This window comes from Nothobranchius furzeri, chromosome 14 (genome assembly GCF_043380555.1).
Source record: "Nothobranchius furzeri strain GRZ-AD chromosome 14, NfurGRZ-RIMD1, whole genome shotgun sequence".
Taxonomy (NCBI): domain Eukaryota; kingdom Metazoa; phylum Chordata; class Actinopteri; order Cyprinodontiformes; family Nothobranchiidae; genus Nothobranchius; species Nothobranchius furzeri.
In genome coordinates, this window is record NC_091754.1 from 13700750 (window position 1) to 13728240 (window position 27491).

At 42.5% G+C, this 27491-nt stretch overlaps 1 protein-coding gene across 4 annotated transcripts in view; it reads left to right on the forward strand.

The window, feature by feature from the left end:
• Positions 1 to 10089, forward strand: part of myo1b (myosin IB) — a 72877-nt gene extending 62788 nt beyond the window's left edge. For 2 of the 4 annotated variants that reach the window (XM_015966768.3, XM_054747078.2), the window contains 9 exons: positions 2498 to 2584; positions 3270 to 3356; positions 6071 to 6145; positions 6235 to 6369; positions 6676 to 6782; positions 6916 to 7048; positions 8102 to 8254; positions 9068 to 9198; positions 9273 to 10089. In XM_015966768.3, coding sequence (XP_015822254.1) covers positions 2498 to 2584; positions 3270 to 3356; positions 6071 to 6145; positions 6235 to 6369; positions 6676 to 6782; positions 6916 to 7048; positions 8102 to 8254; positions 9068 to 9198; positions 9273 to 9423 — 1059 coding nt within the window. In that variant the 3' untranslated portion in view covers positions 9424 to 10089. The remainder of the gene's footprint in view (positions 1 to 2497; positions 2585 to 3269; positions 3357 to 6070; positions 6146 to 6234; positions 6370 to 6675; positions 6783 to 6915; positions 7049 to 8101; positions 8255 to 9067; positions 9199 to 9272) is intronic. The other 2 variants (XM_015966771.3, XM_054747079.2) reach the window with 2 other exon arrangements.
• Positions 10090 to 27491: the final 17402 nt, after the last annotated feature.

The window sequence follows — 27491 nt, forward strand, 5'->3', positions numbered from 1 at the left end:
TGAAGGAGATCCTTCTGGAGCTATGCTGTGATTTGGGACCCTTTGTGGAGTGACGGACAAACCACACAAATCCGATTCCTGTCCATATTCTGTTATGTGACTATGAGAACCCCCTAGAACATCCTCTGCTCCCAATCATACACATCTTTTTTTTTTTATCTGGCGGAACGCTGGGATTCTCATCACTTTTTGAGGACCTGGTGTGATCAAATATAGATAATTGAGGGCGTTTCTGTATGTGACTGTGAACAGACACGAGCACCTAGGCACACACAGGTGGGATTTATAAACAGACGATTGCGGAGGAACATGTGTACAAGTGGCCTTCGCGTGTTCATGAATCAGAATAAAATTTTCTTTTATTCTTCATTATACAGTTTTAAGGGTTCCTTCATCAGAGCAACCACCGGATGTTGGTGGCATCACTTCCTTTTATGTGAGGGCAGAAGAGGACTATATCGCCCTCTGCTGCCACGCGCCTTCTCCTCTGATCAGTGTCTCATAAATTTCATTCATAAGAAGGAATATTTCTATGAATGTTTGATGAATGAGGTCCCAGTTGTTTAAATTTTTCCTGAAAACTTTGGAGACACAGCTGAGACTGAGCATTTAGTGTATAAGCATAAGAAATATGCAATCAGTTATGAGTGTGTGAGGCGAAATAAATTAATGTTTTAGCGGTCTACTTCCTGGAAAACAGATTTGGAACTTTTGTCATCCCAAATGCTTTGCAACGTTAAAGCTATGGTTCAAAGCATGGCAATGTCACAGAAGTGGATGTATAGAAATTTAAACAGCAATGAAGTTAAAGTCCCATTAGTAATCATCACATACTGGTGACATTACCTCTCCACAGTTGACTTAACCCAATGGCGAGCTGGGAACTGTTTATTTTAACCCCTCCAATCCAATCCCAAGAGGTCCCGCCTTTGCTCCCCTTGTGGAAGGAGCAAAAATCCACGTATTACACCACATGCAGGCACACATCAACAGAAAAGTAATGTTTTCTAAATGTTCAGTCTCACCTGCTGAATTATCTCCTCAGCTCTCATCGGGCTCTGCAGAAGCTGCTAATCACTCGTTTTAATCAAATCTGCAGTTGGGTCAAATAAACTTTTAGAACCAGCAGGTATCCGGTCACTCGGGATGCTAGCACACTCCTAACAGGCTAAAACAATTGTCTGGGGTAGAGGTTGAATGCTACACTAATTATTTAGCTCTAATAAACAAAAAATTAATTCCTTTTCATTTACAGACCAACATCAATTCAATGACGGTTCAGTTAGCACTCAAGCTAGCACCGTGTTGGCCCACGGTAAAGGCAATATTCACTTATCAGTCTGGACTCTGTGGTGGCCAGTCCATGAGTGAAAATGATGTCTCATGCTCCCTGAACCACTCTCTCACTATTTGAGCCTGATGAATCCTGGCGTTGTCATCTTGGAATACGCCCGTGCCATCAGGGAAGATGGAATAATCTGGTCATTCAGGATATTCAGGTAGTCAGCTGACCTCATTCTTGGAGCACATCCTGTTGCTGAACCTAGACCTGACCAACTGCAGCAACCCCAGATCATAACACTGCCTCCACAGGCTTGTACAGTAGGCTCTAGGCATGATGGGTGCATCACTTCATCTCTCTTCTTACCCTGATGCACCATCACTCTGGAACAGGGTCCATCTGGACTCATCAGACCAGATTTTAATCATGTTGGACAGTTCTTAACCCAGTTTTAGTCATTTTTGCATCTCCTTAGATGTTTTCTCTGATTGATGCCAATGATCCGACCCTTCTCACACAGACTAATCTTTTCCACGACCACCAGATGTGTCTTTCCACATGGTTGTTAAAAAAATGTGAAGGAACTCATTGCACCATTGCAACTTGTTGCCATGTTGAAAGATTCTCGCCCATGCGCTAATCATCCAACAGGAGGCTCCTACCCATTTGCTAAGTTCAGGTGGCTTTTTGGCAGTGCGGTGTGTATTTCAACATTTATTGTCTACTCGCAGAACATGACCTTTTGACTTGTCGATGACGATCCTCACAGTCCTTCTCATCTTTGTCCTGGACGATGCATGTCGATTCCTTTCAGAGGAAACTTTTTTAACCACAGTTACAAATAAAAAGTAAAAAAAAATGATTGGACCAAATATTAAATATTTTGTCAGACCTTGATTTAGGAATTTTATAATTAAGGGTGACCATTTCTGTTTTTACAAAGCAGACTTTGCTCTGGAAAAATCTTTAAGTCATATTTCAGGGCAGCAGGTTTACAAGGATACAGATAAAAGATATTGTAATCGAAAATCCTTCAACTTCCTCCCTTTGGACAGGATCATAAAACTTGTTACAAAATGAGAATTCTCTGTAACGTCTCACTGTTGTTCAGTGTTTCCTCATAACGCGACAACACACCCAGTCTTCTTGAGCACTAAAGTTTTGACTGTCCCTCTGAAATAATCCTCACACACAACTGCCACCACTTTTCATCAGGCCCGGAGGGAGCTGCGTCAGCTGAAGGAGGAGGCGAGGAATAAACATGCCGTGTCGGTCATTTGGGCCGGCTGGCAGGGCACGAAGGTATTTGGGAAGCCTGTTGACTTGCCGTGACTTGCCGCCTCCTTTTTGACTCCCATTCCCACCTCATCATTCCAGAAACATCCCTTGTGATGTCAGTCAGCCCGCTCAAGTCATTCCAAACATTTGTTTAATGATGTAAGGCTCTTAACGGAACATCTTATCATCCAGTTGATGAGGAGAGATGTCAAGATGGAGCCACAGTTTCAGCTCTAAGTTGTATTACAATGATGAGACGTGCGATTTAGGGATTTATTTTTTCCCCCAACTCCGGCCGTTTCTTCTTTTTTTGACCACTGCATGCTGCCTGTTCTCTCTGCACGGTTTCCTCTTATTGTGTGGCTAATGCATGTTTAGTCTCTGCATCACAACAATGCTTCTCTTTTAGACAAACTCCTTGAATACATTCTGAGTTTGTTCTGCTGCCTTCGTTGTGACTTTTGCTTCCTTTACTCGGAGGGATAGAAAGCAAAAGCATGAACGTTGTTTCCCCCTCTCAGAACGTCCATCTGACCAGTTCCAGATTTATTTCTAGATGCTGGAGACGTACAGCGATCCTCTAACAGTCTGTCAAAGGTCACAAAAAGGCTTGTGTGCTGTGTTTGATATGCCTGACCTTTGGTTCGTCTTAATCTTCCACTGCTTCATTTGTTCCTGCTCTGTTTGTTCCCGCTCACCTCCCAAACAGGCCCGCAGGGAGCTCAGGAGACTGAAGGAGGAGGCCAGGCGTAACCATGCTGTCGCTGTGATTTGGGCCTTCTGGCAGGGACTCAAGGTACCCACCAGCCCCATGGCGCAGCCCCCAACTTGGCCTTCACCATGTGTGCCCACCAGCTCCACAACACAAACCCTCTTTATCCCCTTTTCTCTTCTTTAACCTCCTCCCTTTGTTTCGACCACCTCTTTGGTCTTGCATCAATTAAAACTGTTTTTAGGGTTTTTTCCGACATGACAAGAGTCTTGTTAATGAGTAACTTGATTTCTAAAATCAAAACTCTTGAGAAATGTGCTTTTATTGACTAATTTATGCAATAATTTTGCTATTTAGATTTTTGGCCTTTCACTTGAAGGTGAAACTAAAAAATTCGAATACCATACAAAAGTTTATTTCAGTAAATTAACTTAAAGGTACAAAATGTAAGAATTTGGTATTAAAATAATCACAAACAGAATGACGACTAACTCATGTTGGAAGGAAGGTTATATTGAAAGAGATTTCCTTCTGGTTGGGGGGTTGTCAAGTTTTCTCGTTTTCAAAAAAGCTAAAGTAGTCCTTGTTTGTGGGTTGCGGAGTCTACGCCGAGCTAGCGCTGCTGCATCGGCATTTGTAACTTATCACCAGCTGCCAAAACTCAGCAGTGTTTTGTAAAGATCCTAAACCAGTAAACGGGAGGAACCCAGAAGTGTTTTCTTGTACCCCTAAGAAGCCATGGCATCTTTTTATTTTACTCAAATATCAGGTAAAGAAGGCTAGAGGCTAACGTTGAGCTAACAATGCTAACAGGGAGGTAGAAGCAAATGGTCGGCTCTAAAATTATCTCAGGCTACTTTTTTTTTTCAATTATCAACAACTCGATATTACTATGAAATATATTTATATCAACTTACTGTGTCGTGCTCGTCTTCTAGAATCTTCTGGCGCTGAGCCGTGACAGGCTGCAGCCACGAAACTCACGGAACGGTAGAGAAAAGTCACTCGTTTTGTTAGGAAAATGTGCTGCAGTAACCAAATTTGACTAGAGGATGTCATTCTTACGTCATTCTTACGTAATGCACATTTAACATTTAACCCCTTTCTCGCAAATTTGCATCAAACCTGCATTTGCTCCAAATGCAACCGAAACATGCCTGAAAGATAATCCACCAGTGGGGGGAAAAAAAGTTATAGTAAAAAACAAATTCAGGCGTTAAGGAGTTAAAATGTGAAACTAATGCATGAGAGACTCGTTACATTTCAAGCCTGTCTAACAGTTGATGTTCATGACTTAAAGCTTATGAAACCCCTAAATTCAAAATCTAAGACTATTAGAATATTGTGAAAAGGTTAAATATTTTAGGCTCTGCGTTGCACTGTGATGAGCTAATGAGTCAAACACACCTGCAAAGGGTTCCTGGGCCTTTAGATGGTCTCTCAGTTTAAGCTGTATTACTGAAATAAATGTGCTTTTAAACCATAATATAGTATTTTATAGGGATGTGTATTGGTGAAATTCTGCCGATACAATACGTATTACGATACAGGGGAGACGATACAATATATCACGATATATTACGATACATTCAGTCAGACGATATTGGCGATTTTTTTTAGACTAAATTTATTATAGGAAAATTCAATAAACAGTCCAAACTGATACTTAACATGTTTAACCATAACAGAGGGATTTACATTTCAATGGTAGAAACAAAACCCATTACACACTGCCGCCAACTAGTGGTCGGCTTTTGAATTGCACCACAAGAAAAGAAAATACACAAATGTTCCACAGGGAAATTCTTCCAATAATTAGATACACGACTTTTGAATATCGATACATTTTTGCAAGAAAAAATATCACGATATATTGCGATATCGATATTTTTGATACACAGCTTTTGAATATCGATATTATATCGCTGGGGAAAATATCACGATATATTGCCATAATCGATATTTTCTCACATCCCTAGTATTTTACTTCACCTGTATTCTAATCTGTAGTTTTACACATAATGCATGACTTTAGATATCCCATTTCCTATTCCTTTATATTAGATTTGCTTGACACAGTGCATTCGCTGTATGAACCCATTCATCAGTTCTCAGTGATTTTTTTTATTATATCATTTTAAACAGCTAATGTAAAAGGTGAACTCTCTCATAGCAACGTTATTTTTTTAGGGCTGAGCGCGAGAAACTGTTCATTTTTCTGCATGCAGCCAACTAAAACCATTATTTGTCTAAAATTTGTTTCTGTTTGCGTCCTCTGATGCTTTCCAACTAACCCTACATGTTTGTGTATCCCACAATGTTTGTTTAATTCATTCACTGCAGTGTGCATCCCCCTTCCTCTTTTTTTTGTGTTTGTTCAAGGTGGTTTTTTAAATTTTTTTTTTATTATTTATTTGAGTTTTGGAAGCAAAACGTCAATGCTGTCATTACAGAGTTAATCCTTTTCATTAGGATAAGTGACCGCCGCGTGCCTGGCGACACACCTGTTTACGAGTCTTTGTACGGTGAAGGGCAGCGTAAAGGTTGTTTGTCATAACCATTAACACCTTTTCAGTAATTGCTTTGGCGCAGTCGTAATTCCAGCAGATTGAAGTTCTGTTCCAGTATTTTTTTTTTGTGTTGTCACTAACAATGTCTTTTTTTTTGTGTTTTGAGTGTGAAGTTTGCTTCATCCTTCGTTCAGTGTGTTCACTTCTGTTTCACTACATGGCAACTTTTAAGAAGGGGGGTCTAGAAAGGATTAAAGGGTTATTTATTGTGTCCTTGTGCTCAAACAGGTCCGCAGAGAGTACAGGAAGTTCTTCAGGGCAAACGCAGGCAAGAAGATCTATAACTTTACCATCCAAAGGATCGTAAGTGGAAGTTTGATGATCGGAACATTGTGTACTGTTACCAGAGATGAAATGCATTGAAAGTAAATTTAAAATCTGTTTGTGACCAGATGCAAAAATACTTCGTTGGCTTGAAGAACAACATGCCCTCCATGTCCCCCGTAGACAAGAGCTGGCCTGCTAGGCCTTACTTGTTCCTGGATGGAGCCCACGCTGCGCTCAGGAGGATTTTTCATCTGTGGAGGGTTCGTCTGTCACATTACGCCACATTACGCCGGCTGAAATCAGCTCCTTTCTCCTTCTACACTGTCGATGTGAACGTTCTCTGCTGCGCACATGGTGTGGGCTAAAGTGTAGCGGAATCGGTCGGCGTTTTCGACTCGTCAACTCTTGTAACTGTAATCTCGTCACACATTTTTCTGATGCACCAAGAACAGAGCGTCTTCACACAGAGGACCTGAGAAGAGAAATAATGGGCTGCATGTGCTAGAAAAAGTACAGTATTTCCTGTCGGTGGGTCTTCATTTTGACTTCTCTTGTGATGTGACTAGTGCAAGAAATACAGAAGCCAATTCACGGAGGAGAAAAAGGCGGTGTACGAGGAGAAGCTGGAGGCAAGCGAACTCTTCAAGGATAAAAAGGCTCTCTACCCCAGCAGGTATTTAAAATTCACATATTTTTTTAATCCTCTCGATGCATACAGTATGAAAACATGTCCCTGTCTAATTCAACAGTAGATGGAAAGGTTCAAAACATTGTGTTCCATGTGATGTCTTTGTCTTCTTCCTCAGTGTGAGTCAGCCTTTCAAGGGAGACTACCTGGAGATCAACAAAAACCCCAAATTTCAGAAGCTCAATAGCGCTTTGGATGACAAGGTTCTGTTGGCTGATGTGGTCAGCAAGATCAACAGGGCAAACGGAAAGGTAGGAAATGAATAATTTAGGATGTAAGAGTCTAAAATATTTAAGCTCTTAGTCCTAATGTGACTCAGTGCATTCACAGATTTCAGAGCTGCTTATTTCATCCAGCTGTAAAGTTATCTGTTCACGTATTTTTGCTCCATAAGGGAGGTTTATATATGACTGCTGGATGCATTAGACCTTAATATTAACTTGCACCTTGGCGTGTGAAGCCGGCATGCTTTAGATGGACATCGATGGATTTAAAACAAAAATTCACAACTTTTATGGACAGGATTTCTAGGCACAGCCAAGGTGGTGAGGGCATCCGTTTTGGTGACCTGAGGATCAGGTCTCTGACTTTTGCAGATGATGTGGTCCTGTTGTTCATCGGATCGTGATCTGCGGCGTTGCTGAAGTGGTCTACAGCTGAGTGTGAAGCAGCTGGGATGAGAATCAGCTCCTCGAAGTCTGAGACCTTGGTCTTGAGTCGGGGAAAGGGTAGAATGCCTTCTCCGGGTCAGGGATGAGGTCCTGCTTCAAGTTGAGGAGTTTAGGTATCTCGGAGTCTTGTTCACAAGTGAGGGTGGGATTGATGAGCGGGTTGGTGCTGCGTCTGCAGTGATGCAGGTGCTGTACCGATCTGTTGTGGTGAAGAGAGCTGAAGGCAAATCTCTCGATTTACCGGTTGATCTACATTCCAACCCTCACCCGTGGTCACGAGCTTTGGGTACGGACCAAAAGAATGAGATCCCAGATGGAAGCAGCCAAAATGAATTTTCTCCGCAGGGTGTCTGGGTGAGATATCTGGTTAGGATGCCTACTGGACGACTCCCTTTTGAGGTTTTTCACTCACATCCAACCAAGAGGAGACCCAAAGGAAGACCCAGGACATGCTGTAGAGACTCTCTCGGCTGGCCAGGGACACCTTAGGATTCTCCCGGAGGAGCTGGCCCAAGTAGCTGGGGAGAACAAAGGACCTCCCTGCTTAGGCTGCTGACCTCACGAGAATGGATGCATGGAAACAAAATGTATGGTAGACATCACATTTGATCTTTTCCGTTCTACTTTCTGCAGGGTTCAGCTCGAATCTTCCTGCTCACCAAGAAAAGCGTCGTTCTGGCTGACCAGAAAACGGGCCAAGTGAAGGCCAGTGTTGTCCTGTCGGACCTCGCCAGCGTTTCTGTCAGCACACAAACCGACGGCTTCTTTGCTCTCAGACTCAAAGAGGTAAGTTCAGCAGTTTCGACTCGCTTCTTGGATTGATTTGGCGTTGGAATGGTGTGTGTGTGTGTGTGTGTGTGTGTGTGTGTGTGTGTGTGTGTGTGTGTGTGTGTGTGTGTGTGTGTGTGTGTGTGTGTGTGTGTGTGTGTGTGTGTGTGTGTGTGTGTGTGTCTGTGTGTGTGTGTGTGTCTGTGTGTCTGTGTGTCTGTGTGTCTGTGTGTCTGTGTGTCTGTGTGTCTGTCTGTGTGTCTGTGTGTCTGTCTGTGTGTCTGTCTGTCTGTGTGTCTGTCTGTCTGTCTGTCTGTCTGTGTGTCTGTCTGTCTGTCTGTCTGTCTGTCTGTCTGTCTGTCTGTCTGTCTGTCTGTCTGTCTGTCTGTCTGTCTGTCTGTCTGTCTGCTCGCTCGCTCGCTCGCTCCATCCCCAGTGAGTCGTGGAGGATGGCTGCTTATACTGAGCCAGGATTCTCTGGAGGTTTCTTCCTGTTAAAAGGGAGTTTTCCTCTCCACTGTCGCTGCATGCTTGCTTAGTATTAGGATTGCTGTATAGTCACTGACACACTAGTCAGTGACTTGATGCAATTTGCTGGGTTCCTTATATAGGAAACATTATTTCTGATTGGCTTAATGAACTGACCTGAATTGGAATGTTTATTATGTGAAGTGCCTTGAGACGACTCTTGTCGTGATTTGGCGCTATATAAATAAACTTGAATTGAATTGAATCAGTTTTTGGTAATCTCAAAGTAAATGCTCGGCTGAGATGCATAATTTACTAAAGTTTGAGTGTAATTTTATTATTTTTTTCTTTTAACTCCAACAGGGCACAGCTTCAGCTGTCAAAGGCGATTTCTTGCTCAGCAGCGAGCACCTGATTGAAATAATCACCAAACTTCACCGTGTCGGCGCTGCGAATGCAGACAAAGAAAAGATCAATGTTGACATCTCAGATGAGTAAGAGGAATCAAAGTTTTCTTGTTAGAGATTCTCCGTGATGTGTGCCCTCGCTGACGTTTCCTGTGTTGCAGATTTCTGGTGCAGTTCAAACATGACAAAGTGTGCGTGAAGTTCATCCAAGGAAGCCCCAAGAATGGCAACAATGCATCCTGCAAACGCAAAAACAACCGCCTGTTGGAGGTGTCGGTACCCAACACACCATCTACACCATCAACGCCGTAGCATTGCTTCCCCCTCTGCTCCTGCCGACGTTCACAACTGCTCAACCTGCAGGGAAACCAACTCCAACGCTCTGAACTCAAACTTCACAGCACTGGTGCCAACCAGGAACCCAAACTTCTGCATTTATTTGGCCTGTTGTAATGTTCTCATCTGGTTTTTGTTATGGCGTCACTATAGTTGCACCAATGGGCCACAGCTTTTGTTTTTTGGGCAAAGAAAGCCCCAATGTGGGTTGCATGCCGCAAAAATGTGTTGTGATACCAGTGCACAAAAGACTTCCATATACCAGTGGTGGTATTGCTAATTATGAAGTTAGTTTGCAGAGAAAATGTCGGCAGAACTTCTTGAAGAGCTCTAGCCTTTAAAGTATAAACTTGTCTGCTTTTAAGCCACCAACTTCAGCGACGTGGCTTAAAATTTGAGATGAGTTCAGACGGGATTAGGGCGGAGCCTGTCGTGGTTGGTTGTGACGAACTTGAAAACTGCATTTGCTTTCACCTCTTTAACAGACTGATGATGAACGGAGTACTTAACTGATTGTATGTCTTTTTTTAATTTAAGCACAGTGGGCAGTTGTGGGAAAGCTGAAGTTAAATGTAGTTTGCTTGATTGTTCTAAAACATGTTTGTATCTATTCCTATGTGCCATTAAAACGGGTCACTGTTTTGTGATCGTCCTGTTCATAAGCAGTTATTCACAACAAAAGCCAAATATTTTTAGAATAACAAATCTAATATCCCAGTGGGAGTTTGTTTTGATTGCTTTTGGTATGTGATCGGTGCACATTTCCTAAAAGCAGTTTGTATTAAATGTCAAGCGTCCACGGTAATTGTTATAAATGACGACGGGTGAATTAAAGAGCTGTTGACAAAATCAAAGTTCAGGTGATTGCGATGCTCAATTACTACAAAGTCCTGATCAGTTTCAAAAGTTTTTCCTTACTGAAGGAGAAAGTGGTGGGAGTGAGATTTTTGTGTGCAATATTGTCCTAGACGATTTTCTGATGGGTGGTTGTGAGACCTGCGCAGGTTCCACATCCTGTGCCGTAAGCTGTAAATAAGCTCCGTGTGCTGTAGCCGCAACACAAACTAAAGTTCTACCGCCCTCATTTTCATGTTTGTAAAAAAAAAAAAGTAATATTTTTGACACTTCAGCTTCACTTATTGTAACGATTGACCCACTATGATCTAAAACATTCTACAAGGTAAAAAGGCCAAATGTTGAGAGCATGTGACGTTAGCATCTTGATTTTTTTGAAGACATTTTGAGGATTTTTACACTTTATTTAAAAATCGGGTATATATTTACAATGAAGCCAAAACTGAATATCAGAGGGATATTGTTGTTGACAAGACATATTTGAATGTCCAGGTAGAAACTTTTGTACGTCTGATGACTGTGAGGGGCTAATGGAACCAAATTTTGTGGAGTTGAGGTTTGCGATCTGAGTCTGTAAATGATTAAACATTTTGACGTAACCCTGAGGGAGTTACTGACGAGAATGATGAAGCTGGAAGAGTTGGTCCAGCTTCAATTGGAAGACTTCCTTCCCTGCTCTTCATTCCCTGCTTTGTATTTGAACTCGGATGATGTCTGCGATCTTGTGTGCCTCAGTGTTGGGCCAGAACGTGGAAATGTTTCAGTAGAGTTCGTTGTAACATTTACAAGTATTCTTTTTAAATTAAATAAAAATCAGTAAATGGTATTCTGTGTTGTTGGACAAGTTTTCATTTTTGGTGTTCTAATGGAATCTACATCATTAAACCTTGATTGCTATTTATCGGCATCAGCAGGGGAATTGTGTGGACGCTTTGGAGGTCGGCCAGCCAATCCATGTAGTCCAGCAGCTGGCCAGATGTTTTCCATCACATCTGGGGGGGTGGGGGGTCCCAGGGTTAAATTCCACGGCTTTGGGAGAGCTGCCGGCAGCAGATCTCGAGGGAACAGCCCTCTGATTGAACAGTGGTAAAAATAGCATACCATTTTGGGCTGCCCAGTACCCGGTTCCCACCACTCTGCAGGCTGGGAAACTAAGGCGGAGCCCAAGTCTCCTGGAGGGTTTTATTCCACTCTCTGTGGAGTCACAAAGGAATTGGATAATGCATTGTCCCAACTCATAAAAGAGCCATCAACGGTCACGCAAATCTGAATGAATCCAGAAGAACCGGTTCTGGAAATGTTTAAGTTGTATTAAAATGTATTCCTGCAACACTATTACTGGTACTTGTATAGTCCACCTGAAATGGGGAAAGGTTTGTTTTTTCACATTCTCTTGTGACATCTTCTGGATCCACCACCACATTACATGGTTGATGAAAGGCTGCAGCCACTCAGTGCAATTTCTACTAAAATGTATTTCATGTAGCTACTATGATTCATTTATTTCAATTGTAAGTACTCTATTTGTTTAAAAAATATGACTATGACACATTTAAAGCTTAATTATTCTTGGGTTCTGTAGTTCAGTTTGGAGTCATTCAGCCTTTCTGCAGAAATTCCTAGGGTCACTGAAGTTGTAATAATTCCTAACAGACACTAGAGGCCAATAAAACTTTACTTTTGAAAAAGACATGAATGACCCCTGGAGATGATCGGTTTCCAACTAGCAACTTTAAATTTGCTAAAAGTCAGAAGCAGATTTAATTAAAGTTCATTTAAAAGTCTACAAAACTCCAGCAGGATTTAACCCAACTTCTCTTTTAAGAGCATCTCCGGCTTTCTCCCACAGTCCGAAAACATGACTGTTAGGTTGACTGGTCTGTCCAGAATTGTCCTTAGGTGTGAGTGTGTGTGCATGATTATTTGTCCTGTGTGTCTGCAATGGACTGGCTGTCTGTCCAGGGTGTACCCCGCCTGATTGCCCATTGACCACTGGAGATAGCAGCCCCCCCACGACCCTACGTGGACAAGCTCTACTGACGTCATTAGGTCAATTCTAGGGGGGCTGAAAATCACCAAGCTTCTCACCCTATCTCTAAGGGAAAGCCCAGACACCCTGCAGAGAAAACTCATTTAGGCCACTTGTATCCGCAATCTCGTTTTTTTCAGACGCTACTCGAAGCTCAGGACCGTAGATGAGGATTGGAACGTAGACTGACGGGTAAATCTAGATCTAGAATCCTTAATTTGTCATTTATGTCAGTAAAATATATATTCTTTAAAGTTCTTTTGTAAGTTTTACAGTTATTCAATGCTTATGATTCCAAATAGTAGATTAGGTTTAGAAAGTGCTTTCCAAACATGAAAAACATTTTACCCATGTGAAATTATACATGTGAGAGGATGTAAATGTGTGAAAAACATGTGATGATCTGTGTTTGACACACTTTTCCCTTGTGAATTTGCAACGTTTTCATGATAATTCTAACATCCAGCAATGGTCAGTTTTTAGGTACTGTTTGAATATTCAGCATCTGGTCAAAAAGGAGACACGAGACTGCATGTGTTCCCTTTAAATCAGCCTACCTTCATCCCACCCGCTGGAGCTCGGAGCCTCTCTGCAGCTCTGAACACATGATAACGAATCGTCAACAATGATGTTCTCTCCTTGCAGAGGTCACCACTGGCCACTAGGGTGTGCTGCGGTCAAGCCTCGAGGGTGTGCTGCGATCAAGCCTCGAGGGAAAAAGGTGTATTCACGGACATGCCGGAAGTCACGTACATGTGACGAACCCTCACTGTACATATGCTGCTTCTAATTGGGATTACTGCTGCTCAACCATCACACTGCTGTCTATCCATGCTACTGTTCAACTTGTATCTGTAAGTCTTCACCTGCTTGCTCAGCTAATGTAATGGTTACATTGTCGGTATACACGCTAAGCCGTGCTGCATTCATTTACCCATTTTGTCGCATTGCTTAGCTTTGGTCTTCAGGCCATGCTGCTGATTCATGCTGCCGTTAGCTTCTGCTCACTCAGCTTTGTATGTCGCCACAGGGCTCCTTCATCCTTGTCAATAAAACCATTTGACATCGAGGAGTGTATTTCTTCACTCCTCAAGGTCCAGCTTCCCTTGTCATCCTACAGGATTCTTCATGCCTTTGAATAAGTGAACACTCGCAGCTCGGATCAGTTGCTAAATCAAATAATGATTTCCTAAATTAAATATGAACTTCTACAACTTATAAGCTAGATAATCATTAAATAAACATTTTTTTATTGCTATGTATAATAATTATAACGAATTGCTTTCATTAATCTGTGCTCAATGATTGAAGTTTGAAATGAATGTTATGTTATGATTACAGTGATTGAAATATGTTTCAGCATGTTTATATTACAAGGTCATCACCATTTGCACTCACACAAGAACAAAGTAAGGTTAAGTTAAACTTATGACACATAAATAGTCCCTTACCCCAGATCAGAGCTTCCGGTATCAAAGAAGGCGTGTGTTTCTGAGACTCTTGGTATTATTCCTCAAAGTTGTCAACCTCTGGTTGGCTACACAATCATAACATGAGAACATTAAAACTGGATCACACTCATGATTCATCAGTTCTAGAGAAACTTCAGACAGGCCATCTGAAGCAAAACCTCTTCAACCATCAACGCTTTTGACACCTCATCAAAATCTTGTTGCACCTGCAAAGCTGATAAAGTAAACGGTTCCTGCAGAACAAGCTGATATTGTTTAGACTCCTTAAGAGCCTCAGACACGCGGTTCCGTTCATCTGTCGTTAGGGCTGTCGCGGTTGAGGAATTCCCCCTGCGGTGATTCAGGGTGGCTTAATATTGCGGTGTGCAATATTATTGCAGCCCTTTTTTATTGCAGTACTATCTAAACATAATGTTTACACATTTAAAAAAGATTAAAATTTGTCGTTCCTTCGTCAATAACACTTTACTGAATGCAGATCAAAGGGCAGTAACAACACAGATTGCAGTAACGTTTGTTTCTCCGACAGTCGGAGTCCGACTGAACTTAAAAACAACAAAATTCAGGAGGTTAAACTTTTAAATGCAAATTTGGCTGCAGCATTTAACAAATAAGAAACAATTCCCCATTTTGTTTAGTTGTTTAAAATCAAGCATAAAAAATTACATGTACCGGGCGCGCGCGCGCCGGGGGCGGGCGCACTATCATTTCACTTTCACACACACGAATGACGGTGATTTATAGCTCGGTCACGTCCTTATTACCCACAAGGAAAACCAGCATGTTAACCATATACGGTTTGAGAGAGGATCTGAGAGGGGTGGCAACATTTCCAGCAACACTGAAAACCCTCTCGGATGGTGCGCTCGTTGCACTAACGCACACGTACTTGCGTGCGACTGGCGAGCAAAGGGAATCTCTCCCGGTTGTTGCTCCACCATGTCAGGGGGGTTTCTTTAGGGTGGATGCATTCCTCCTGCAGGTAGCGAGTGAGATCCAGCTCGGCTCAAACTCTCTTCGGGACGGTTGCAGAAGCAATGCTTGTCCGGGACTTCAGCAGGTCTCCGAGCGTTTATTTATTTATTTATTTATTGCCGCTGCAGCTCTGTCTCGGCCAAGGACTCTGGCTGTGCAGCAGCTGACGTACTGAAAACCAAAGTGCTCCCAAAGGAGCGAAGTAACGTTTCATTTTGATACCAGTGCAGCCATCCTTCTCAACATGCATCATTGAGTTGAACCAAGTTCAGTAATCGCGGTGGCGCATGATGCAGCGCGGTGGGCTTCTTCATATTGCGATATTTAATTTTTGCGGTTACCGCGACAGCCCTATCTGTCGTGACCCGAGACATCTCTGGACTGAAGTGTCGGTGCCACAGTACTCTACAGCCCTTCGATGCCAGAGGTCAGCCGACCTCTCTGACCTTCGGATCCACCAAGAGGGTCTCTGAAAATGGGTGAAGTAGATAGCATCTGATGTGCTTTTAATAATCAACTTTATAGCTTAACACAAACCAAATTCTTTCACATCCAGAACTCAGCTCTCCTAGATAAAGAAGTTCTGACTAACACCGCATTCACACACAGGTTTCATACATCATATCTAGTTCCATCAATCACAGTAAATGCTTAGTTAACCTGTCATGTTTTAATGGTTGGTAAACTAAATTCTTACTTTTATAAACCTGACTGTTTTCTGAATCAAAACAAAGTGTTTACAATCCCCTAATAAATAACGAAGCCTAGAATCTTCTGATAAACACAGTAAAGACCAAGCAGGGTTGATATTCTATATTTAGATAGAGTATCACAGCTTATTGGTCATAAGTAGAGGTAATATATATATTGAGCTCTTAAAGCACTCAATTTACCAAGCCTACATAATAAAGTTTTGAATCCTGCAGATGTTCACATGTGAAGCCCTTGGGACGACATGTGAACCACATGTGAACACATCTTGGTACTACATGTGTTAAGTTCTTTCTGTCTTGCTTTATATCCATTGTTTTTGTGTTCTTAATAATTTTTAAAAGGTAAACAACATTTGCTATTTTGTGAACACAAAAACAATGGATATTGTTACTATGTTCTTCACACGGGATCACGTTATCCTTGGTGAAGAACGTGTACAAGACATGTTTTTTCTATAAGAGGTGTAAGTTTTTCTAGAGTGAAACACATATTTCTCTTTAAATATTCCAATAATTTAAAAAAAACATTCCCTTTCCCCCCACAGGCATTAGAGGCTTATTGTGTCTGTCAGAAATCAGTTCACCATATTGACTGTCGTCCCGTTGAGGCTAATGAATAAGGAAGTTTAGGATCACTGAATGCCTGCCTGTTGATTTGTTTTGGCATAAATCTTTACTGTTGAAGCAAAAGGCACAATATCTAATACAGTTATTTCTGATGGTTTTTCTTTTTATTCCCTACCACTTAACAAATATCTGTTTTTGTTTAAGATGAAGATACTGCTGCTTCTGCTGAGACAGGCACAGAAAAAGTATGGTAAAAGTAGAGTCAGACAGCCAGAAACACCCCTAGATTGGAACAGACACTATGGATTACACGTGTGCCTCTGGCAGTGGGAAGTCTGAAGGGAGAGACAGGGGCTGGAGGAGATCTGATTAATGAGTGCTGCTGGGTGGTGGAGAGTGTGTATCCTCGCTCACCCTTGTGTCACCAGCACACTCAGCGGCTATATCAATTTGTATCCATTATCACATCAATGGACACGAATGAAGGGAGGAGGGGGCATGCGGATCGAGGGCGAACAAACTTCTGCTGCACCATCTGTGGATAGCTGACCACGAAGAGAGCAATAAGCAAGAAACTATACAAGGCAAACATTGCTCTTATAAGTATTTGTGTACAAAAATTTTATGTACTTTGGGAACACATTATGACATTTTTCCTCAAATTATAACAGTACTAAATGGTCAATAAAAAACAGGATTTTCAGTTTCTTTGCACTAAATCCCTCTCAAATAAAGCAATTCCAGCTATTTTATTCTTGACGATTTACGTACCTTCCAGAATAAGCCGGTTCAGGGTTCTGTCACTGTGGATCACAAGCCGGAGCTGGCCACGCCCACCCATCCCCTACTCAGGCTACTATAAGCTGAGAAGCTCTAACGCCTACTGCACACTGGAAGCAAAAGCAGCACGGAACGGCAGTGAAAAGGTTTACTTGCGTCGCGACAATCACTGCACTGAAGTGCACACCGCGAGAGTCTCAGCAGCAAAATGGCTTCTCTGCAGTGATCCTTGCTCAACTCGCGAGATCACAAAATCCCTAGAGGCTTCAAAGTTTACGGTTTGTTTATGCAATCCGCCATTAAACCAAAAAGAAAGAAATCACATTTTATATTGCTGTTTGATGTCATATATGATGTTGTTTCTCTCCACTGTCAGAATTAAAGCCATGAAAACACACTGCTGCACTTCTGGAACAATGCTGAGTAAATACGCCGTTAGATCGCACGTAAGCTTCATACACTACAGGCCAAAAGTTTGGACACACCTTCTCATTCAATGTGTTTTCTTTATTTTCATGACCATTTACATTGCATTGGTTGATTCTCACTGAAGGTATCAAAACTATAAATGAACACATGTGGAGTTATGTGCTTAACCATAAAATAACTGAAAACATGTTTTGTATTTTATTTTCTTCAAAACAGCCACCCGTTGCTCTGATTACTGCTTTGGACACTCTTTAATTTTTTTTAAATTAGTTTATTTCATTCAAAATAAAAACAAATAAAACATATACACAATAAGACATACATAACAAAAATCTAATTTGAACGAAATGGAGCAGAATGAAGAAAAACATCTTATAATTTCTGCCCCCTTTTCCAGAAGAAATAATCTATTTATATACAATACAATACACAATTTCCATTTGTCACACACACATACAGATTCATATTAAACTTTTTCCTGTTCTTAATTCCAGTGTGATCATGATCATTGATTTAATTTACATTTTCATAATTATTTAGTACACTCAGTTTGGTACATTTTTTGAATATATTAAATGACAGTTTTTTTTATTTTCCCATTTAAGGTTATTCCATAATTTAACACCATTTACAGATATATTCCATTCCTTAATTTTAGTTCTAAATCTAGGTTTTGTAAACACATCAGTTTCTTTCAGCGTGTAATTACTAGTTCTCTTTTCAAATATCCCCTGAATGTTTGTTGGCAGAGTACCTAAATTGGCCCTAATACATGGTTTGTAAAATTTTCCAGTCTTTTAAATCACTAAATTTCAGTAATTTATTTTTAATAAACAACGGATTTGATGGATCTCTACAGCCACTATAATTGATGATTCTCAGAGCTCTTTTCTGTAAAATAAATAAGGGTTGTGCATGGTTTTTGGATGTTGCTCCCCAGATTTCTACACATTAAGTCAAGTATGGAACAATCAGTGAATTGTACAATGCCAACAAACCAAAATTAGTCAGTAAAAACTTGACTCTATGTAATACTCCTACGGATTTGGCTATTTTACCTTTTATGTAACTAATATGGGATTTCCATGACAAGTCTTCATCAATAAGAACTCTAAGAAATGTAGTTCCTTTTACCCTTGGCATTCTCTTGATGCGCTTCAAGAGGTAGTCACCTGAGTTGGTTTTCCAACAGTCTTGAAGGAGTCCCAGAGGTGTTTAGCACTTATTGGCCACTTTGTAAATGGTCCTGGTCATGAAAATAAAGAAAACACATTGAATGAGAAGGTGTGTCCAAACTTTTCACTGCAGTACTTTTATTTTGACAATTACTGGGATTTTACACTGAAACCATGTGTGATTTCCTGTCTAGCCCTATGTTAACTGAGGTAAATGACGCATCCCAGAAACGGCTCGCAGAAAAAACAGAACCTGACGTCAACTTTAGTGGTGCGGCATGAAACACCGCTTCTAAAATTTGCCACGTTGCGGCTGGTTTGTTACAGTCCATAGACTATAATGGATTCTATTTGAAGTGGTGCCCTTTTGCTGCCATTCCGCACCGCTTTTGCTTCCAGTGTGCAGCAGGGGTAATATCTGGCAGAGGCTCTCCAACAGCAGCTCTCTCTTGCACAGGAGAGCTGTTATTATTCTAATTGTGACATCACAAATGAGCTCTTTTTGAAATGGTGTGTTTTAGGCACTGATAGAAAATGGATGGTTTGTCGTTTTCACATTTTGAGAGTTAGTACAGGCTGCAGAGACCCACAACAGCACATATGCAAGAGGCGAGTCTTGCAAGATGTGTCCCCTTTAAAGAATTTTTTACAATAAAAAGTCTGTTCAGCCTTCTAAAAAACAAAGAGGCCTGCACGGAAAACCCTAAACATGATGTTGATGGGAAAGTGCACAGTTCTGCAGCTGTTTCGGTCATAAACTGAAAGGTTGCCTTGATGATGACAAATGTTATTTTGCTGTATGGAACAGTGTGTTTCATGTGAACACTTTCATCGTAAAAGTGTTAGCAAGTAAAGTGATTAATCCTCACTATCTCTAAGCTCACTAAGCCTCAAACATGTGCCTGTTAGCTCTGCGCATGAGGCTTTTGTGTGAGCGACGGCAGCTGTGGAAATGATAAGGATAAGCAAATAGCTGCACACACATTATTAGCTGCTCATTCACAGACATTAGGCAGGGGGAGCCTTTATCATTTCCAACCAAGACACAAAGAAATAAGTTAAGTTGTTTAAAAATAGGTAATAAAATCTCAAATCTTCAAATAGATCCTACTGAGTACTTTCTGTTGTGATATAATGACTACTGACTCCACAAAACACCACTTCACACTCAATAAATTAACTCTTGGCAATAACTTTCTCCTTCAGCTTTGACTCCACTCATCACTTGCTATCAGCATTACACTTAGCTGGCCCACTGCCCACTTACTAAAGCCAAAGGCCACCAATTTAAAGATATGTATTCATCAGGAAAAACTTTTTAAAGGTCAACTTTACACATATTTTAGCATAAATTTGCAGTGATCTCTAGCAGGAATGAATGCCTTGTAAGTCATATTCTGGGGGGTGGGGGTGGGGTGGGGGGAGGCTCTGCCGTGCTTGTTTGAGGATGTAGAAGTCAGAAGGAGGAGAAAGTAGCTTCAGACAGCAGGATAATGTTTTCTCTCCTGATATTTGGACATCTTGCCTCTGATTGGCTAACAGCAACGCAACTCTATCACTGAATCCATTTGCGTTGCAACTGTCAGTGTGTTTACGTGCACCTCAGAAATCTGAACTATTGCCCAAAATAGACTGACATTGTTTTGTTTTTTATTGCAGTAAATGCAGTAGTCTTGCTGAAGGTGAACTGGTTCTAATCAAGCTGATGCACCCAGATAATTCAGTAAAAAAACAACTGCATCTGTGTGTAAACGGCTCAGCTGAGCTGATACCAGCAACTCCTGAAAGTGACAAGACCATGAAATTGGTCTTCTGATGATATCCCAGTAGGGCCGAGCTCTGATTGTAGCCACAGCCACGAGGTCGAGCCCGTGGCCACCAATGGCGATGACTGCTATCTCGTAGCTACGAGAACAGCCAATGGCCATAGCTATGAATTTCTGTGACAGCACCCATTGCCCGGATGGACTCCTTTACGTTAAAGATTTTGCGATTGGTCAACACTTAAGCATTGTTTTGGCAATTTATGAGTACAGTAATTTAAAAAATTTTTCATATTTGAAACTTTGCTCATATTTTATGTTTAATGAATGTCTTTGGTGTAATTTGAACTCGTGCGCCATCATATTACGCTAACATGGCTGTGCGGTGCTCTGCCTGTAGCCCAGTAGCTGTGGTCATAGCAGTCAACTGTATTGCTCATAGCACATTGGCTGTGCCCGTGGCCACTGTGGCTGTGGTTATAGCTTCCAGTGTGCAGCATCATGTGGTTCAACTGAAAAACATGAAATAATAACTCATATTCATGATCACATTTTACTTTACTGATGATGTCCCAATTTATGCTGCTGTCTGTCAAATGATCTACATCTCTAACTAAGCTAACAATGGCTGTCTCAGAATAAAAACAGCTTTTCTCTAGTTGAGATGGTTTATTAACTGGAGTTGGAATGAGTTACAGAGCTGCATGGAGAAAGGAAGTTAAAACGTGTCTTCTGAAGATTCATTGGTTCTCTACCACTCCGATCTTCACACACGGACATTATTGTGTCTTAACAGAATTTACTTTAAATTAAAAAAATTCCTAATAATTTACACAACTCTAAAAATAAATATTTAAAATGGCACTGAATAAGTTAAAAAGCCAAATCAGACAAAAATAGGGCAGTTTAACAGGCGGCTAACAATAAGCTAACTGCAGTTAAAACCATGACCAGCTGGTAACACGATAAATTAACTAAAACTGGCGACACAAAAAAATCACTATTGACCTATTTTGGTTCGAGGCAGTGAGTTAATGCTTCACAATGCCAAAATGTTGTAATTTCATTACAGTTTTTCTCAGTTGCTTTGGTGCATTTCTCTCAACAGAATTGATCTCTGCACCACTATTAAGGCTTTTCTCAAAACAATTAGTGCAAACTGCAAAACATGGAGATCTTTCATGGATGAACTATCAAGGAGTCTGAGTACCAGGCCAGGAGGGTTACCGGGGTCCCACCCTGGAGCCAGGCCTGGGTTTGGGGCCCGTGAGCGAGCGCCTGGTGGCCGGGCTTTCGCCCATGGGGCCCGGCCGGGCCCAGCCCGAACCGTATAAATGGGCTCATCCAACTGTGGACCCACCACCCGCAGGAGAAACATGAAGGATCTGGTGCAGTGTGGATCGGGTGGCAGACCGAGGTGGGAGCCTTGGCGGTCCGATCCCCGGACAATGAAACTGGTTTTTGGGACATGGAACGTCACCTCGCTGGCGGGGAAGGAGCAGGAGCTTGAGGCAGAGGTTGAGCGGTACCGGCTAGATATAGTCGGACTTACCTCAACACATAGCATTGGCTCTGGAACCCAAGTCCTTGAGAGGGGTTGGACACTCTCCTTTGCTGGAGTTGCTCCGGGTGAGAGGCGGAGGGCTGGGGTTGGCTTTTTGTTAGCCCCAAGACTCTCTGCCTGTGTGTTGAGGTTTACCCCTGGGAACAAGAGGGTAGCTTCCCTGCACCTTCGGGTCGGGGAACGGGTCCTGACTGTTGTTTGTGCTTATGGGCCGAATATCAGTTCAGAGTACCCACCCTTTTTGGAGTCCCTGGGATGAGTGCTAGATAGTACTCCATCAGGGGACTCCATTGTCCTGCTGGGGGACTTCAATGCTTGCATGGGCAATGACAGCATGACCTGGAGGGGTGTGATTGGGAGGAACGGCCCGCCTGATCTGAACTTGAGTGGTGTTTCGTTATTGGACTTCTGTGCAAGCCGCAGTTTGGCCATAACGAACACCATGTTCGAACATAAGGATGCCCATCGGTACACTTGGTACCAGGGCAGCCTAGGTCGCAGGTCGATGATAGACTTTGTAGTCATATCATCTGACCTGCGGCAGTATGTTTTGGACACTCGAGTGAATTATCTCTGCCTGACCCAAACAAAGTCTTGTTATGCAAATCTGACGCCAAGGCAGCCTTGAGCTGCTAACAACAACCCCCACGAAGGAAGGAATGCAGACAGATGCTGTGAAAACCCGTCCTACCCACTCACCCCCCAGCCCCCCGCCTTCAGATTGTGGACTTCTGCCTAGCGAGGTCATCAACCTGCAGGAACTCAATGTGCTCTGCGCTCCTCCCAAGATCTCCCTCCCTCCTGTGGATATAGCTGGCTGAGCGCCACACAGGGCTGCTCCCGCTGGGGAGACAGGATCCCAGCCCCCCCCCCCCCCCCATCGGAGTCTTATGTTGTGAACTGTGATGGTCGTGCTTTTATGTTTGAGGCATTTTTTTGCATAGTAAAGCTACACCCTGCCGGGAGTAACTCTGGTATGCCTTTTTTCCCTCCCCCAATTTATCCTCATGTAATTCCCTTTTCATCTTTTAAGGTAGCGCGACTCGTGTTGCGAAGGACCACTGTCACCAATTCTTGTCATGTGTCTTGCCCATGTATGTCTGATCTCTGAACTGTGTGCACTGAAACTCAATTTCATTTCTCTGTATGTCTTGCACATGTGGTAGAATTGACAGTAAAACTGACCCTGACTCTGACTCTGAAGAGAGGAGCAGAGCTGCCAACTGATCACCACCTGGTGGTGAGTTGGATCAGATGGCAGTGGAAGAAGCCGCGTAGACCTGGCAGACCCAAACGCATAGTGAGGGTCTACTGGGAACGCCTGGCAGAAGAACCTGTCAAGACGGTCTTCAACTCCCACCTCCGACAGAGCTTTGACCACGTCCCGAGAGCAGTGGGGGACATTGACTCCAAGTGGGCCTTGTTCCACTCTGCGATTTTTGAGGCGGCTGTTGCTAGCTCTGGTCGCAAGGTGCCCGGTGCCAGTCGTGGTGGCAACCCCCATACCCGCTGGTGGACACCAGAGGTTTGGGGAGCCGTCAGGCTGAAGAAGGAGACCTACAGGGCGTGGCTGGTCTGTGGGTCTCCGGAGGCATCAGACAGGTACCAGATAGCCAAGCGGGGTGCAGCAGTGGCAGTTGCCGAGGCAAAATCTCGGGCGGGGCAGGAGTTTAGTGAGGCCATGGAGAAAGACTATCGATTGGCTCCAAAGAGGTTCTGGCAAACTGTCCGGCACCTCAGGAGAGGGAGGCAGCAACTCGCTCACACTGTTAACAGTGGGGATGGGGAGCTGCTGAAGTCAACTGGGGCTATAGTCAGATGGTGGAAGGAATACTTTGAGAAGCTCCTCAATCCCACCTATGTGCATTCAGAGGAGGAACGAGAGCCGGGAGACCTGGGGATAGACTGTCCAATCTCGGGGGCAGAAGTTGCTGAGGTAGTCAAACAACTACACAGTGGCGGAGCACCGGGGGCGGATGAGATTTGTCCTGGATATCTCAAGGCTATGGATGTTGTAGGGCTGTCATGGGTGACACGCCTCTGCAACATTGTGTGGTGAGGTCCTACCTCAAGTGGAGGAGTTTAAGTATCTTGGGGTCTTGTTCACGAGTGAGGGTAGGAGGGATCGGGAGATCGACAGGCAGATTGGTTCGGCGTCTGCAGTGATGCGGACGCTGAGCCTATCCATCGTGGTGAAGAGGGAGCTGAGCCAGAAAGCCAGGCTCTCGATTTACCGGTCAATCTACGCCCCAATCCTCACCTATGGTCATGAGCTTTGGGTAATGACCGAAAGAACAAGATTGCGGATACAAGCGGCCGAAATGAGTTTCCTCCGTAGGGTGGCCGGGCTCAGCCTTAGAGATAGGGTGAGGAGCTTGGACAAATCGGGAGGGACTCGGAGTAGAACCGCTGCTCCTCCGGATCGAAAGGAGTCAGTTGAGTTGGTTTCGGCATCTAGTCAGGATGCCTCCTGGACGCCTCCCTGGGGAGGTGTTTCGGGCATGCCCTGCCGGCAGGAGGCCCCCGGGTCGACCCAGGACACGTTGGAGAGGTTACATCTCCAATCTGGTCTGGGAACGCCTTGGGGTCCTGCCAGAGGAGCTGGTGGAGGTGGCCGGGGAGAGGACGGTCTGGAGCTCCTTAGTTGGGATGCTGCCCCTGCGACCCGGACCCGAATAAGCGGAGGAAGACGACGACGACTGCAAAACATAGTGGATAACTTGCAAAAGTGAGTCACTTCATCAAAAAGAAAAGTCAGTTGTTCAAAATAAGTAGTCAATGCTTCAAAAGCAAGTCCCTTAACCAAAACAGATAATATATTCATCAAAAGCAAGAACTTATATCAATCAAAGTGCCAGGGCTGTCACAATTACAAGTCATTACATCAGCACCTTTGGTCACAAAATCAGATGGTTTGAACATGTTCTCATTGTGACAGATTTCTTTGTAGGTGCTTCCCAATGACATGTCAAGTCTGGACAGCATGCATGGCATGTTGAAAACCATAAATTGTAAAGGAAAATCAAGACACTTCATATGAACTCTTGAAAATATTTAATTGAAACTGTTCACAGCATTGTGCAACTGGGGAAATACAGTAAAACAAACATTTTACAGCCAACGTAAACTCACTTAGACAGTAAACCTTACTGCAGCAGTTATGAAACAAAAAAAAAACTGAACAGACACTGCTGCATATCAATCATTGATATCTAGACGCTCCCGTCTGTCTGCCCACATATTTTCATCAACATCAAAGGGAATGTCAGCTCTATCGATGGATCGGGGAAAGTATCTTCTGGAGTGTCGAATCTCTGCAGGACTCTGCTGTGATGTCATCACAAGCTGCATCCATAGCTGCTAGCAGGGTCATTTGGGTATGTGGATGCCTGTCATATACCTTCCACCTCCAGGAAGAGATAAACTCCTCAACTGGATTTAGGAATCGAGTGTAAGGAAGAAGAAACTCCATAAGCATCCTGTTGTGTGCTGCAAACCACTGCCTGACTACAGCAGAGTGATGGAAGCTGACATTATCCCAAACCACTGTCTGATTGTCACCAGGACACACACCAGTTTTCATTAGTGTGAGATAAGGTTCACCTGAGAAAAGTAATGTATGGAGATTTCTATGGAAACTCCTTAAAAATAGGGTTTTCAAAATGGGTGTACAAATTGTTTGACAAGATGTTCAACACTTTTGAGTGCAATGACACGAGCAATGAAATGAAGACTATTAGTTGTAAGGACAATGACTTTTCAGCCGGTAAGTATAAATAATTGTGGCATTCATGATAAAAGCAAGGAGATAGTGATGAATAGCAAGTCAAAAGTGACCATTCTTTAGACATTTGCACTTACTCAACTACTTCTTGTCCAAAGAATTTCCCTCTGGGATTAATAAAGTATTTCTGAATTGAATTGAATTGAAAGGCATTTGCCTTTGGACGAAATGAACATGAAACCGCCACTAGGTTGTGCCAAAACGACTGCATGTTGTGGAGGTTGAACTAACTGTTGTGCAAAGTTTAATTCTGTTGTGAGAAATGCACCAAAGCAACTGAGAAAAACTGTAAGTTACCAGAGGAAAAAAGCTCTGAAACAGTGAGAATAAACAACGCTCAGTGGTGGAACTATTGGCGTTTGGAGCTATCTGAAGCTCCATGGCCGGCGTTACTTCCGTATTCCATTCTTTCTATTGAAGCCTATGGGAGTGTCCGGACTCTGTATCTCAAGGGTCTGGTTTCTAGTAGCCAAGATATTTGCTGCTGTTTCCTAAACGCTAAATTTCACAACAGCCTTCCCTGTCACGAGCCAATGGGTGAGTCCATGAATGTTGCGTGACAGAGTGAGGTAGATCCACCAGGCTTTTCAAATCCTAGAGTTTCACTGTCAACGTTCTTTTAGAAGCTAACGCAGAAGATAGGTGTAGAAGAGTTTTTTCACGTTCAGCCTCATGAAAAAACTCTGAGTGACTGATTATAATCAGAAATAACAATAAAAAATGGGTATTAATCAGTTTAAAAATAATTAGTGGCTTTCTTGATGTCTGGTGATGCTAACCAATTCAGTGAGTGCTTCTTTAAATATTACTTCTGATTTTCATCAGGCAAGTGGCATCTGTGGTGGGATCACAAAAAGGGTGAGCAGAAGGTTTGAAGACAGAGTTGCAAGGGAATGAGTGATGCACAAGGAAAAAGGGCTAATTTAGGGAAATTAAATCTCATCTTCAATGTAGCATGACATATATCAAACAGCGACAGCTCCTCCTCTAAGGCTTTCACTCCGGTCTGCGCTGAAACAACCAATTATTCTAATTCCTTTGATTATCTCTCTGCACTGTTTGAGTAGATTTTACTCCTTAAACAATAACCGAGATGTGTGAATACTTGAAAAAGTGTCAGTATCATTTAAATACCACTAAACACATTAGTGTGTGGAAATGCTCTGCGGAATGCATCAGTAACCCTTTACACACACACACACACACACACACACACACACACACACACACACACACACACACGCATAGATAGATAGATAGATAGATAGATAGATAGATAGATAGATAGATAGATAGATAGATAGATAGATGATAGATAGATAGATAGATAGATAGATAGATAGATAGATAGATAGATAGATAGATAGATAGATAGATAGATAGATAGATAGATAGATAGATAGATAGATAGATAGATAGATAGATAGATAGATAGATAGATAGATAGATGGATGGATTGGTGGGCGTGTCTACCAGACCCAAAGCTACCTGTCAAGACTGAAAGGACGATTAAGTCATAATATTTGCATTTGACTAAAGAACAAGACGAGGAACTGGGAAAAGGAGGGAATGATGTTTTAGGTTATGGAAATTTTCAGCATTTAAGAAGTAGAAATAATAAAAGGACTCAGAGCTGATGTCATTTTGCTCTAGTGGTTTTCATTTTCTCATTCTCATCAGAGGAAATCACAGCATTTGGTTCTTTTTAAGGTTTTCTTTGTGTGGTTTTTAAACACAATTTCCAGTTGATTAAGCAGCATTCACTTTTAAAATGTACATTTTTAGTTGTTACTCCGAGACACATATCTCTGTATATTACACAAACACAAACATGAAAATGTGTTTTTATATGGTTTCAGTGAAACCAAAGGATGTAGCTCAGACAACATAAACATGGCCGAGTCCTCGTGTGATTTAGTTGCACACCCATCAGATGCA